This window comes from Canis lupus, chromosome 1 (assembly GCF_003254725.2).
Source record: "Canis lupus dingo isolate Sandy chromosome 1, ASM325472v2, whole genome shotgun sequence".
NCBI lineage: Eukaryota > Metazoa > Chordata > Mammalia > Carnivora > Canidae > Canis > Canis lupus.
In genome coordinates this window covers 107584400-107599127 of record NC_064243.1, presented here as the reverse complement: position 1 = coordinate 107599127, position 14728 = coordinate 107584400, and the positions used below count along the sequence as shown (strand labels likewise).

General features: G+C 54.6%; 1 protein-coding gene and 1 long non-coding RNA gene across 8 annotated transcripts; one reads left to right on the top strand and one right to left on the bottom strand.

The window, feature by feature from the left end:
- Positions 1 to 2616: 2616 nt before the first annotated feature.
- On the bottom strand, positions 2617 to 12820 carry BCAT2 (branched chain amino acid transaminase 2). 5 transcript variants are annotated; one of them, XM_025424358.3, is made up of 11 exons: positions 12611 to 12795; positions 9025 to 9099; positions 8501 to 8704; positions 5998 to 6108; positions 5799 to 5918; positions 5503 to 5666; positions 4630 to 4772; positions 4394 to 4479; positions 4031 to 4171; positions 3884 to 3958; positions 2617 to 3048 (listed from the first exon to the last, which is right to left on the bottom strand). In XM_025424358.3, the coding sequence occupies exons 1-11, from the start codon at positions 12632 to 12634 to the stop codon at positions 3010 to 3012; spliced, it is 1182 nt and encodes a 393-aa protein (XP_025280143.1). In that variant the 5' UTR covers positions 12635 to 12795; the 3' UTR covers positions 2617 to 3009. The 5 variants fall into 5 exon arrangements, with proteins under 5 accessions (XP_025280143.1, XP_048949861.1, XP_048949860.1 ...); XM_049093904.1 differs by lacking the exon at positions 12611 to 12795 and adding an exon at positions 9907 to 10073; XM_049093903.1 differs by lacking the exon at positions 8501 to 8704 and having other exon boundaries at positions 12611 to 12820.
- LOC112645187 (uncharacterized) lies at positions 9097 to 13869 on the top strand. 3 transcript variants are annotated; one of them, XR_004813027.2, is made up of 5 exons: positions 9097 to 9449; positions 10113 to 10245; positions 11363 to 11846; positions 11975 to 12032; positions 13515 to 13658. It is a non-coding gene; the product is annotated as an uncharacterized LOC112645187 (long non-coding RNA). The 3 variants fall into 3 exon arrangements; XR_007402200.1 differs by lacking the exon at positions 13515 to 13658 and adding an exon at positions 13714 to 13869 and having other exon boundaries at positions 9294 to 9449; positions 11658 to 11846; XR_007402191.1 differs by having other exon boundaries at positions 9294 to 9449; positions 11658 to 11846.
- Positions 13870 to 14728: the final 859 nt, after the last annotated feature.

The window sequence follows — 14728 nt, the reverse complement described above, 5'->3', positions numbered from 1 at the left end:
GTTCCTAGAAAGCCTCAGTGCCCACGAGGCTCTTGAGTATCGGTCCCTTCCCCGTGTGTCCTTACACCCCACTTTCTCCCCTTGTCTCGCCCACTCCGTTCCGGCCACACCTGCCTTACAGTTCCTGGAACACTAGGGCACCCTCTAGCCTCAGGTCCGTTGTCCTGGCTGTTCCCTCTGCTAGGAATGCTGTTCTCCCAGACACCCACGTGGCCCATCTCGCACCTGCTTCCCGTGACCAGTTGCCCCCGGGGAATTATTTTTAATTTTAAAAGATTTTATTTACTTATTCATGGGAGACACACAGAGAGAAACATAGGCAGAGGGAGAAGCAGGTTCTCTGTGGGGAGACGGATGTGGGACTCCATCCCGGGACTCCAGGATCACGACCTGAGCCAAAGGCAGATGCTCAACCACTGAGCCACCCAGGTGCCCCTGGAAATCAGGTTTAATGGCTGGAGGACCCAAGGTCTGTGTGTTTGGACTTCAGTGTGTGGGGCAATGACACACCTGGGCGTGAAGTGACTGCAACCTCTCCAAACACTTCCAGATACACACACTTCCAGATAATCACAGCCAAAGGGAGGGAAGAAAAGAAGAGGCTGTCTTTCGGGATTTCTTTTATAAAGGGAAGGAAGCTTTCCCAGAGGCCTCCAGGCAAATTTCCCCATTGTGTCCATGATCTCCTCTTGAGCAATCATTGGCAAAAGGGAATGAGAGGCTATGGCAATGGTTATCAACAAATCAGAATTTTGTCCCAAAGCTGATAACTGCTGGACAGGCCACAGACTGTGTCCTTAATCCACATGGGTTTCCCTCTAGTAATGGAGTCAGAGATAAAGTGACAAGCCCAAGCTTGACACACCGAGCAGGTAACGAGCAGGTAACGGAAGCACATTCGTATCTAGATCTCCAACCAAACAGATATGCCGGCGATGTGGGAAGCAAAGGTAAAAGAAAAATTAAACTTCCTTACTACTTACAGCCCACTGACAAGTCCTTGAAACAGGTAGAGTGATCTTCCTCTAAGAACTGATGCTCAGGGACACCTGGGTGGCTCAGTGGTTGAGCCTCTGCCTTTGGCTCAGGGCATGATCCCAGAGTCCCCCATCGGGCTCCCTGCTTCTCCCTCTGCCTGCTTCCATCGAGCCTGCTTCTCCCTCTGCCTGTGTCTCTGCCTCTCTCTGTCTCTCATGAATAAATAAAAAAAAGTCTTAAAAAAAAAAAAAACACTGATATTCATACTTTGCTAAGGGCAAAAGGCAATCTTAGCTCAACTCCCAGGATCCTGTAAGTCTACTTTTTTTTTTTAATGATTTTTACTTATTTATTCATGAGAGACACACAGAGAGAGACAGAGACACAGGTAGAGGGAGAAGCAGCCTCCATGCAAGGAGCCTGACGTGGGACTTGATCCTGGGTCTCCAGGATCATGCCCTAGACCAAATGCAGCGCTAAACCACTGAACTACCCGGGCTGCCCTGTAAGTCTACTCTAATGTATAAAAATTCCCTCAGAGGGATGCCTGGGTGACTCAGCAGTTGGGTGGCTGCCTTTGGCTCAGAGCATAATCCTGAGATCTGGGATCGAGTCCTGCACCAGGCTCCTGCGAAAAGCCTGCTTCTCCCTCTGCCTATGTCTCTGCCTCTCTGTGTGTGTGTCTCTCATGAATAAATAAATCTTAAAAAAAAAAATCCTTCAGAAGCTTCAAGACACCTGTTGGTGATCATCCCCCAAGCAAATGACCCACCAATGTACATCTGACGGGTCTCATGACTCAGTTTTATTAGACAGTATAAATGACCCTTTCCCAACAATAGCTAGCCCCCAGGAAGTGGTCCTCGAAACCTTGCTTCCAAAATACCTGGGAGGCTATGCTGTCCCTAACCTCCTCCCAGCTTGACAGTATTAATGGGCCACTGCTCATGACCCCAGGGCAGCTCTTTCTGTCCACGGGTCTTGTCCCCATGGTGTAATAAAACATTTCCCCAACATTTTCCTACATCAGGCTGGTCCTAATGTCTGGCTCTCTACACCTACACATAATTATTAAAGTGCATGTGCGAAAGAGCCAAGATTGGGATACAAAAGCATGACATAGTATATGGGGACTATACTTTATAGATTTCTGAGGTTCACCCTCCCAAGGATAGAGTATCCTACCTCAGTCCACACCCGCCAGGGCCTGCTATCTGCACTATTGGCTGTGGGTGCTAGGAAGCCCTTAGAAGACAGTGAGCACAGGCAGCTCTGTGTATACAAGACCCTTTGAGAGCCAAACTGGATGCAGAGAGCGGGTTAGGTGGGGCGGGGATCCAGGTAGGAGAAGACAAGAACTGAGCTGATGGAGGGCCAGAGGATACAGCGGAGGAGACAGCCAGGGCTGGAGACTGGGGCTGTCCCAAGGATGGGGAAGTAGAGGAGGCATGGGTTAGTCACCGCAAGAGGCTAAACTCAGCGTATGATGAGGTGGAAAAAAATCTCCCATGTCAGAGATCGCCAGGTCTCTGGGAGCTTGGATTGCTGGGTCTTAGAAAATGAAAAGAGCCCAGGACAGGGATTCCCTGTTAAGACCCTAGAGTCCCTAAGTTGAATCACTGGAGATCACAGCTCATGGCTTGTTCTTTGGCATTTATTTCAAAATTGCAGCAGGAGAAAAAAAAAAAAATCAAAGCAGCACCGGGAGATCCGGCCTGAGAACGGAGAGATGTGGAGTCGGGGGGGCCAAAGGGCATCCTTGGCCCCCAGACACGGAGCAGCGGGGAGCCCAGATCCCCCACCAAGGTCTGAGAGGCGGGGCGAGGGGCCTAGATGCTCTGGGTCCGGCCCTTATGGCTTTGGGAGTGTAGAGGCCATGTGGGGGCGCCAGAGACCCAGGCGTCCCGGCAGCCCCCGGCCTTTTATATTTCATATTGCACTTCAGGTGAGTCATCGGTAGGGAGGGGAGGGTCCGGCGAGGGCTGGATGCTACGGGAGGGTGGGTCCGAGGAGAGGTAGGGCAGGGCGCTGTCATACCGGGAGCATCCAGTCGTGGGCTCTTGTTCCGTACTGCGGGACAAGGGAGGCGAGGCATGAGAGGAAAGCCAACTGCAAGTCCCAGAAAGCCCTGGGGCGTCTCCGGCGAAATGGTGGCGGAGTTGCGCCCCGGGGCCTCATGGGAAATGTAGTCCACTTCCCGGAAGCTGGCCGAAGCCGGAGGGAGGAGGAACCGTAGCCCGGTTGGCTCAGAGGTTTAAAGGAGACTTGGCGCAGAAGCTTAAGAGAGACGTAGTTCTGCAAAGAGTTACTGTAAAGCCTGGAAGGCTCTGGGGCTAAAAAATAATCCGTTTGCAGCTAAGTCCCAAGTAGTGAGGGGTGGTGGTGTTCAGGGTCCCGATGCACAGGACTTGACAGAAGCACACAGGAAAGGCAGTTCTAGGTTGAGTGCCAAGGAAGGAGCCCAGAGGCTCTCAGCAAAGCCATCTCTGCCGAGATGAATGCAAACCCATCTAGGGGCTTATAAGAGTAAATACCGCTGGGCAGTCTTGTAAACAGCCAAAGCAAAAGCCAGGTGCTCCAGGGGCTCTGTGCCGGGTTTCTGCAGCCAGAACACGGGCCCGAAGCCCCAGGGGTCCCTGGGAAGGGGTCCCCACTGCAAGGGCACACAGGAGCCACAGAGAGGGAGGGAAGGGGAATCCTCAAGTCAGTGTTTTAGACGCTCCCAGGAATGGGTCATGTAGCCCCAAGGAGTATTGAAGGCCACAGAGGCTCATACAAGGGCCCTTATTGCCATTACTGGCTCCTGGGTCTGCAGGGGAGGAGGGCTCCCAGTCCAGAGGCTCATGGGACGTGAACTTCCCTGGGGAACAAACATCCAACCCACTTCTCCGCCAGTGCACCTCACCTGGATCTCCTTCAGCTCCTTCAGGAAGCGGAGGATAAGCTCGGGCCCATTTTCCATGGTGGGAATGCGCAAATGCTGGAAAAGACAGTGCCATGACGACCAGAACCCCCTTCTTCTCCCCCGTCACCAATGGCAGCCCCATCTCACCTTGCCTTGGTACAGGATCTGGTGCACAGGGCAGACCTGGCAAGCTGTGCCTGAGCCAAAGACTTCCCGAACCCGTCCCTCTTCCAGCGCCCGCAACAACTCCTTCATTGTGACCTTACGCTCAACGACTCGGAACTCACCCTGAGGGAGCAATACACATGACCCAGAGGCACCCCTTGCCGCAGAGTCCTGCCTCTCCCTCCCTGAGAACAGTGACAAGGAGACCTGAGGAGACAGATCCCCCAGAGAGAAGGGGCAGAGATCTGCTAGTATGCCACAGCCCCCTCTGGGAGCCTTGAAATGCAGGCCTCCAACACAGCAGCACCCCATCATCCCAGCCACCCAAAGACACAGCGCCCTCACCCAGGTCCTTGCCAGGTCCAGTAGACTCTGTCTGACTACTCCGGGCAGAATGACACCATCCAGTGAGGGGGTCACCAGTTCCAGCACTGGGTCAAGTATGAGGCATTAGTGGCATGACCTCACGCCCTCAGGCGCACCTTCCCATCTCAGGAGCCACCCAAACCCACCCCAACCCCCGAGAGTTCTGATATACCCACTCCCACCAGGGCCCGGGTGAGGGTCATGGGAGGGCTCACCCCCATCCTCATGGGTCCAGTAGATGAAGATGTTCATGGTGCCCACCTCGGTGAGCTGGTGGTCCGGCCCGTACAGCCAGAGGACCTGTTCACAGCCCCTCTTCTTCGCCTCTTGCTGCACAAGTACTGTGGGCCCATAATTCCTGGTGGAGAGCAACACGGTTAACCAGGAAATGGTCTCCTTCCTTGGACTCAGTTGAGGGGGGCACTGCCCTGTCTGGGGAACTTTTACAGTGCCCCAGCATGTGCTGCTCCAGATCCTGGGGCTCCCACCAGTCTGGGAACCCCTGGAAGGCAGGGCCTGGACCCGAATCATCTGTGTCCCCAGCTTCACCCAGCATAGGGCCTGACCCTCAGGAGACCTTACAATATATGTGCATGGAAAGGACCTGAATCCTCACACCCCCTAACCCTTTCCCTGCCTGCTGCCTCGGTCACCTTGTGGGGGACCCACCCGGCCCTGGAGAGCTGAGGTCCCTGGCCACAGATGTACAGAAAAGTCCACATGTAGGATGATGATCACTGGAGGCCCAGGGGGTGATGAGAGCTGCACGTGGGGCTGGGGAGGTGGGGGCGCCTGATGTTTGGGGGAGGTTACCTGGACTAAGTGTAAACATCAATTCTAGTCTCTCCACCAACTTTCAACCAATCAAATTCTGAGCTGATTTGTCCACAGTGCTTAGCACAGACCCTCTCCCCTCAAGCGTTCCACCACAGTGTCAACAACATCCAATCCCAACGGACAAGCAGAGCTGTCCCCAATCGTGTGAGATGAGAGGGAAGGACAACTGATATCCAAAGCCACAAATGGACACCCAGTGTCTGGGACATGCAGTGTACTGGACCTGTAGGGTTGGGGGAGGGACTACTTACCCCCCCAGCTTGTAGTCACCGACCCCACCCACCCAGGCCCGGATAAACGCTGGGTCGGCCAGGAGGGACACGGGGTCCATGGCATCTCCGGGAAAGTATGCACCCACGGGGCAGAGAATGACAAACAGGAGAGCTTGCGTGGATTGGGTGACACCTAGGGAGGGCTGTGGTGGGCAGAGGGGGACATTAGGGACGCAGGAATCCAGGCCCCCAGCCCCTCTCTTCCTCTCCCCTGGAGTTCCCAGCCCTTTGGTTCAGGACCTCCCCTCTCAACCCCACCCTGGAGTCAGGCTCACCTCGTTCCCAATGAGCACAGGCCGCACGTAGAGGCTGGTATCCTTGCCCTCAGGAACCCAGTCTTTGTCCACTTCCACAAGCCGGCGGATACACTCAAGCAGCTCGACCTTGTCAAAACTCTGGGCAGGATTCTCATGAGTCAGGGTGCTGCCCCACCTGCCTGGCCCCCTCCTCCCGGGAGCCAGCCAGGGCACCTACCGGCAGGCAGAGGCGCAAGGCTGAGTGCAGCATCCGGTCCATGTTGAGCCAGGGTCGGAAGAGGCGCACCCGCTGGTCGCTGCCCTTGAACGCCTTCATGCCCTCGAAGAGCTGTGGGGACAGGTGGGAGGGTGACTGAGCTGAGACCACCTCAGGGAGACATGGGACACATAGAGATCCCAGCACGATGCCTGATACACAAGGGTTCAGACACAGATGCAGAGATGGATCCCAGGAGACACTAACCCACGGAGCTCAGAGAGGGAGAAAAGGGGAAGACACACAGGAAGGGAGACCAGAAGCAGCTGGAGACCCAGAGACAGGTGCCAAGAGAGCACCCTGCTCGAACCCCTTCCGTGTTACTGCTACGGTTTCTCAGGAACATCAATGGTGTGCAAGTTCTGTTTTGTAGAGAATCCTTGTGCTCTTGAGAAGCACTGAAACCCCTACAAGGTGCCTGCATGGCTCAGTAGTTGAGCGTCTGCTTTTGGCTCAGGTTGTGATCCCAGGGTTCTGGGATCGAGTCCTGCATTAGGATTCCTGCAAGGAACCTGCTTCTCTCTCTACCTACATCTCTGCCTCTGTGTCTCTCATGAATGAATAAATAAGATAGATTCATGAGAGACGCAGAGAGAAAGAGAGAGTTAGAGCCACAGGCAGAGGGGGAAGCAGGCTCCCCACAGGAGCCCTATGCGGGACTTGATCCTGGATCCGGGGATCAGGACCCAAGCCAAAGGCAACCGCCCAACCACTGAGCCACCCAGGCGTCCCAATAAATAAAATCTTAAAAAAGAAAAACAAACCACTATGGATGAAAGAATGCAAAGTCCCTGGGGCACCTGGGTAGCGCAACGGTTGAGCCTCTGACTTCAGCCCAGGGCATGATCCTAGAGACCCGGATCGAATCCCACATCGGGCTCCCTGCATGGAGCCTGCTTCCCTCTCTGCCTCTGCCTGTGTCTCTCATGAATAAATAAATGAAATCTTTACAAAAAAAAAAGAAAAGAAAAGAATGCAAAGTCCCTGATTTGCTTCAAAATCTTGCAGAAAGGGGCATGATGATGGGAGTCCAGACCAAACAAAAGGGTGACAGGTGCTAGCTGATGAAGCAGGGTGGTAAGGGAGCTTATATATCATTCTTTTTTTATGTTTGAAATTTCCCATCTTAAGGACGCCTCCTGGGCGGCTCAGCAGTTGAGCATCTGCCTTTGTTTGGCTCAGGGCATGATCCCGTGGTCCCCAGATCAAGTCCTACATGGGGCTCCCTGCAGGGAGCCTGCTTCTCCCTCTGTCTGTCTCTGCCTCTCTGTGTCTCTCAGGAATAAATAAATAAATTTTAAAAAAAAATTAAATTTCCCATCTTAGGGGCACCTGGGTGGCTCAGTCGGTTAAACGTCTGCCATTGGCTCAGATCATGAGCCTGGGTCCTGGGACTGAGCCTCATGTCAGGTTCCCTGCTCCACAGGGAGCCTGCTTCTCCCTCTCCCTCTGCCTGCTGCTCCCCTGCTTGTGCTCTTTCTCTCTCTGTCAAATAAATAAATAAAATCTTAAAAAAATATATTTCCCATCATAAAAACTTAAAAAAAATTCTTTTAAGTTATCTCTACACCCCAGATGGGGCTCCAACTCATGACCCCGAGATCAATGACTGAGCCAGGCAGGTGCCCCAAAACATTTTTTAAAGTACAAAACAACTACAGCAGCAACAACAACAATGTTGATCCACATCCCCAGCCTGTTGTTGACCTTGGCCTTCCAGGCCTCACAAGATCTGGCACCTCTTATCTCAGCCTCCTGAGCTGACTTCACAAACTGGCTACTAGGGCTGAAATATGTTCATCCAAATTCTTGTCACCACTAAAGCTTCCTCAGGAAGACTCTGCTTTCAGCCATCGCTTTAAGCCATAAACTGAATGTCTCCTGGATATCTTCCTTAAAGGCAGATAAAGGCACCTTCCTTAAAGGCACCAAGTCCTGCAAAGCCGATCTTCTTCTGCGTCCCCATAGGGGACAGCCCAGTGACCTACCTGATCACCTGGCCAAACCTCTGGGCGCCATGCTCAGCCTTCCCTTCCCAGCTCCTGTCTACCCTGCTAGTCCTTCCTGTCCCTGAATCTCTTGGGTCCTTCTGCCTCCCCCCACTACGCCGGGCCTGGTTCCAACTCAGGTCTCCACCCACCCAAAGGGGTCTTCCTACACTCGGATCGCATCTAGGAAGGGGTCTTCCTACACTCGGATCACATCTGGGAAGGGGTCTTCCTACACTTGGATCACATCTGGCTATAACCAAAACACAGGGTTTTCGAGTGGAAGAACTGGGTCTGCTCTTCACTGGGGACCCTGGCATCACCCAGCACAGGGCCTGGGACGCGAGAGACCTCAGAAAACACAGGCTGAGCAAGAAGAAACACACAGAGAGCAAACCCAGGGTGGTGGACCTGGCACAAGACACGGCAAGAGGGAAGAGATGCAGAGGGACGGGGAGAGAGGTTGGTCACCATGCCTGCATCGAGTAGTGGAGGCCGGAGCAGGCTGGGTGCAGTGTGAGATTCTGGAAAGGCTGGATTCGGGGCTGACCCCAGCCCGTCTCCTCCTTCCACTCCACCACCAGCATGTGGTCGGTGAATGTCTTCCCAAACACCAGGGGCTTGCTGGGGTCAGGCTTCTGATGAGGTTCCTTCGTCATTTCCAGCTGCAGGTCTGCAGCCTGAGGAAAGACAGGGGTCCCAGGTATCCTGAAATTTGGTCTCAATCTCAAACTGAAAAAACTACAACTCCCATGAACCTCTGGGGCAAAGACCTATGGAGAAGACAGACCTGTAGCCCCAGAGGCTTCTGGGATATGCAGTACCAAATCTCTCCCACAGACTTCTGGCTAATAGGACCCCACTGCCAACCGCCATAACCTTTGGACTCTGGCCCCTTTTGGAGATGCCCAAATCTGACTGCCAGCCTCTTCCTCACACCTAAGAGTCCTGGCCTCCAGCCCCCACCTCGAGATCCAAAAGTATATTCTTTTCCATTCACCTTGAAGTTTGATGAGGCATATCTTCTGGGGCCACACAGAAGCCAAGAGACAGGCAGGAGTTTTCGGGCCCAAATCTGGGGGTGGGGACAGAAGTAAGAAAGATGGTGAGAGCAGGGGACCCCGGTGCCTGCCTTGCCACCTCCTGCACTTGGGCTGCTCTGCCCGGGCCCAGTGTGTTCTAGAGAGAGCATGTAGCCCTGGACAAGTCAGCTCCCGTCTGGGTCAGTTCATGATGGGAGGGAATCCTGCAGGAGGCCACGGCTCCTCCCAGGCCTCGTAAGGGCAATCCCCAGAAAGAGCTGAATCAGCTCACATCCCCTCCATGCCAGGGCAAAGTCAAACACAGGCACCTCCCACACCTGGGAACTTTGGCCGAGACCCTGAGATTAGCTCAGACAGAAGATGGCGGGGGGAGAGCACACAGGTAAGTGAAGGCCTCTCTGGGGGCCCCAAATCCTGACAGGAGTTAGATAAGTGACGAACTTATAGGCCATCCTTCCCCAGAAACCAGAAGCTGGGCCCCTAGCCCCCCCTCTTCCCTCAGACCCAGGAGTCCAGGGGGCCCCAGCTCCTCCTCCCTCAGACCCAGGAGTCCAGACCCCCAGCCCCCTCTTCCCTCAGACCCAGAAGTCCAGCCCCCCAGCCCCCTTTTCCCTCAGACCCAGAAGTCCAGCCCCCCAGCCCCCTCCTCCCTCAGACCCAGAAGTCCAGACTCCCAGGCCCTCTTCCCTCAAACCCAGGAGGTCCGGGACCCCAGCCTCTTCTCCCTCAGATCCAGGAGTCCAGACCTCAAGCTCCTCCTCACCCAGGAGTCCAAGTCCTTATTCTTTCAGGATATTAGACCAGCTGGGCTCAGATTATCTAAGCCCTCAACCCTATACCTTGGACACCAGTGATTCCATTTCCCTTCAGATCCCAGGGCTGAGAGGGAGCCACATGGACCTGGGGGGCTGTCCTCGTCATGGACAGAGACACTGCTCAGATAAACATTTGTGGTCCTGCCTGAGACAAATGAGGGAGAGCAGATCTGTGTCCATCAGGGTGGCCTCTCCCCAGCATTCTCTGATCTCACAATGCCTTTTCCCAGCCTGGCAGGAAAGCAATTGGGTCATGAGGTTGGTGCAGACACAACAGCGTAGCGTGCTCCGTCCCTGTGAGCTGGGTGAGCGGACATGGATCGGTGAGAACGAAGGTGAATGGCAGTAGTCACTGGTCAGTAGGTGAGTCATGGGGAGATGGGGTCCGCCGGTCTCAAGGACTGAGGAGTGGTCCTGGCTAGTGTGGGGCCCAAGGGCTTCCGGGCTGATCAGGGTGTGGGTCTGCGGCATGGCCTCTAGGTGGCGCTGTGTAGCCCACACAAGTCGGTGACTATGCTTTGTCCCAGAGAGGAACAGGACAGCCACAGCATGGACAGGATAGACACCCAGGGGGGAGACAGCCAGTCTCTGGGCAGGAGAGAAGCCCTCAGAAGCAGTGAGAGTGGAAAAAAAGTAAAAATAAAAAATAAAATAAAATAAAATAAAATAGGTAAAAAGCAAGAAGGAGAAAAAAAAATAGACCTAGAAATAGAAAACAAAACTGAGGGGGTGCCCGGCTGGCTTAATTGGACAAGCAGGTGACTCTTGGTCTCAGGGTCCTGAGTTAGAGCCCTGCGTTTGGGGAAGAGATTACTTACAAGAAAAAAAAAAAAAAAAAAAGAAATAGAAACAAAACTGAGAACAGAAATCAAGAACACAAGTTGCCTAAATAGATATGATCATAAGGAGAGACAGGGAGACAAACTCACATGAAGTCAAGTCTGAAGAAATCCAGAACAATACCAAGGGTGAGATACAGAGAGGCCAAGGGAGGAAAAAATAAATAGACAAAGACCAGACTTCAGGTGACAGCACAAAGTGAAAGGAAACCTGGAGAAATGAGGAAAGATAAGAGACGCGAACACCTGGAGAGAAACTGTCTCCGTGATGCTTAGAGACAGAATATTTCCAGGAGATAGAGAAGGGAGAGGCAGAAAAACACATCCACAGGGCAGAGAGAAGGAGCCAGTTGCACATCTGCACTGGCCATCAAGACCCCATTGCCCGGAGAGAAGCTGCCTTCATCCTTCCAGGGCACTTCTGTAGGGGCCTACCTCAGCTCAGGGCGAGTGCTCCATCATCTGACACCCCAAGCCATGGGCAGTGGGCCCAAAGGATGGTAGATGGGCTTTTGGGACATAGAGTGTGAAAGACTGGGGCTGAATTAAGAAAGGAGGAAGGGCTAGAGGAGGGGGGGAGGAGCGGCACAGACTGGGGGTGGGGGAGGATGGAGCCTCCCTTCCCCCATGTCTCATTACAGCCTAGGACTGTCTCCAGACCAATCCAGGACTGTCCTCTCAGCACATCCCAGGAATGTCACCATCAAAGCCCAGGGCTGTGTGTCACAGCTCAGTACTGTCCTTCATGCTTCAGGGCTGCCCCATATCACAGCCCAGGAAGGGTCCTCCTCATAATGCAGTGCTTTGTCTCAGCCAGGGGCTGTCCCTATCACAGCCCCAAACTGTCCTGGTCATGGCCCAGGATCGATCCCATCGCATGCAGAGCTGTCCTGGGAGAGCCCATGGCTCTCCCATTACAGACCAAGACTTCCCTAGGGCAGCTGGAGAGGATCTCCACCATCACAACCTCAAGCTGTCCCTGCCCCAGTGCAGGGCTTTCACACCGCAGTCCAGAAGTGTCGCCATCAAAGCCCAGATCGTCCCAGTCAGAGCTCAGCCTCAGTCACCAAGACTCCGAAAAGAAGAAGAAGAAAAAAAATCTGCCCTGTTCTCCATCAGGCTGGGGTAGGTGTCCCAGGACAGGGTGAGGTGAAGAAGTGATTGGGGGAAAGACACTTTTCCCGGAGGTTATGTTGCAACTATCAGGGTTTGCAAAGATCCCTTCTCTGAGTGGTTACTGTTTCTTCTCTCAGGCAGAGACTGTTCCCTAAAATCATAGCCTCCCAAACTCTGCTGGTGGACCTCTTACGGGTAAGAACGGACCCTCCCAACACCTGCCGGGAGCACTTGCCACCTGGGACAGAGGGAAACTGGCTCAAATTGCTTCTCATTCTGATGCACAGCCTCAGATAAGAGGTTCCAGATAAGAGGCAGCATTACACGTATCTTGAGTTTTAGTTCGAAGAAAACTGGGGCCTTGGCTCCAATTCCCAGTCCGACCCTGCGATCTATGCCTTCGTCCCACCCCCGTGCGAGAGGCTCGGGGCGTCTGCTCCCTGCACTCCCACAGACTGGCGATTCCCTTCCCGGCCACCCCCTCCCCACCACCACCACCCAGCCCGGCGTCTGGCCCACGCTGCACCCTCCTCAGGGCTTCCCTCGTTCCTCCCGTAGGCGACCCCTCCCCACCTCCTCCTCCCTTCACCACCCTCGCCCTCGGAGCCTCGTGCTCCTCTCCAAGTGGTCCCTCCTGCTCGGCGCCCTGCAGCGGAACCCGAGCACCGGGGCGCGGCGCCGGACCGGGCCGGGAGCTAGTGGTCCGCCCGGAAGTGGGTCTGTCTCCGCAGCCTCCCCACCCCCTACCTCCCAGCCCCGGGCCGCGAACCCACCTGCCCCAGCGCGGCTGCGGCCATGGTCGGTGCGGCGGGTAACTGTGCCCGCCCGCGGCGCGGCTCGGAAAAAAGAAGTTCCGGCCCCGCCCCGCTCACGCCCCCTCCCGCGGGAGGGCCGCTTGCCTTACACCCCAAGGCGGGTCGGTTCCGTCCTCCCCCTCTTCCCCTCAGTTCTAGGGCGCCTGTCGGGGAGCTGGGCCCGGCTAGAGGGCGCATGCGCTGGAATCCGCGGGGCCAAGGGGAGTGCATGGACATGCACCCTCCTCCCCACCCCCCACCCAGATTCTGTTCCAGCCACACTAGTGCTGTGCCAGACATTGCATCAAGTTTTTTTAAAAATGAAAAAAAAAAAAAAGTTCAAAAATGCATTTTAATGGGTACTGTCACGGAACGCTAACCAGGTAAGAACTGAAAGGCCAGGAACAGGAACCTCCGCATGCCTTCATCCCTTTGGTGATGAGGCAAAGCACTCGCTGTAATGTCAGTGGGTGCACATGTCATGTACATGAAAAGGGAAAGGACTTTGGAAAAAGGCCCCTGAAGAGAGTACCAGCAGGTAGGGCTGGATGAAGGGGTTGCAGTCAATCCCTGTTTGAACACAGTTTTTCTTTCCAAGGAGAAAACGTAGGTATATTCTTTGTAACTTTTCTTAAAGATTTTATTTATTTATTCGTGAGAGAGAGGCAGAGACAGAGGCAGAAGCAGGCTCCATGCAGGGATCCCGATGTGGGTGGGACTCGATCCCCGGACCCCGGGATCACGCCCTGATCTGAAGGCAGATGCTCAACCATCGCTGAGCCACCCAGGCGCCCCATCTTTGTAACTTCTGAAGAGATAAAACACACATGGGGCAGCTGGGTGGTTCAGTCCCTTAGGCGTGGGACTCTTGGTTTCCACTCAGGTAATGATCTCAGGATCCTGACACCCAGCTCCGCACAAGCACGAAGTCAGTTTGGGATTCTCTGCCTCTCCCTCCCCTTCTGCTCCATTACCAGGCTCGCACACGCGCATGCGCTCTCTCTCATAAATAAATATCTAAAACAAATAGGGGCGCCTGGGTGGCTCAGTAGTTTAATTAATCCTCCGTCTCTCGATTTCAGCTCAGGTCGTGAGCTCAGGGTTCTGGGATCAGCCCCGCTGTTTCTGGCTCTGCGCTCAGCACGGAGTTTGCATGTCCCTCCCTCTTCCCCTGCCTGCACTCACTCTCTCTTAACTAAATAAAATCTTAAAAAAAAAATATATATATATATATATATATATATAAATTTTTAAGATACAACAACACGGTTCACCATGCCTCCTTCCAGCTCCATCAGTGAGGCCCGAAAAATTTTAATTCCCCAACCCATCAGTGAGCCTCTAAGAACAGCCCCTAGAACAGGGTTACCTGGTTATGCCCCGTCAGGTGTGTCTCTGCAACTACAGGACCCTGGAGGGGCAGCTAATTACAGTGCATCAAGATCCCTCTAATCCCTAGCAATTCAAACCTGCATCAGTGGCCCCTATGCTGAACTCCTCAGGCACTGTGGCCCCAAAACCTTCTCTGGCCAGAGCTCCCCCAACTCCTGCATCTGGATTACTGTGATACCAAAGTCTTGCTTCTGTTGAGTCCCCCCAACTCCGGTCCCTGGGCCACAGCGCCTCGGCAATTCTACACTGGGATAATTTGCCCCCGAATTCTGTCCCCCGGTTACTGTCCGCCAGCCCTCGCAGGCAGATCCCCAGCCCTCCCCCGCGGTGCCATCCTGTTTGGCTTCCCCGCGCCCCAGTCCTCTCCCACCACGTGGCCTAGGGCCCGAGGGGCGTGGCCGAAGGCCGCGCCCGCCCCGCCTCAGCCAATCAGCGATTGCCGCACACCCCCGCCGCAGCCAATCTGCAGCAGCCATGCAGCCCCACCACCCTCGCTGGGACGTCTCACCCGGGACTGGGCCCCCAGCGCCCCCGGAGGTATGCAGGGTAGGCTCTGCCCAAACTGGGGAGTCCACGCCCCCCTGTGTTTCCTCCTCCCCCAAACCCAGGAATCTGGACCCCAGGCCCTCCTCCCTCTGACTCAGGACTCAACTCCAGCTGCTTCTTCCCTCAGAACTTCTGGAGCGGGCCTGCCACTTTCCTGTC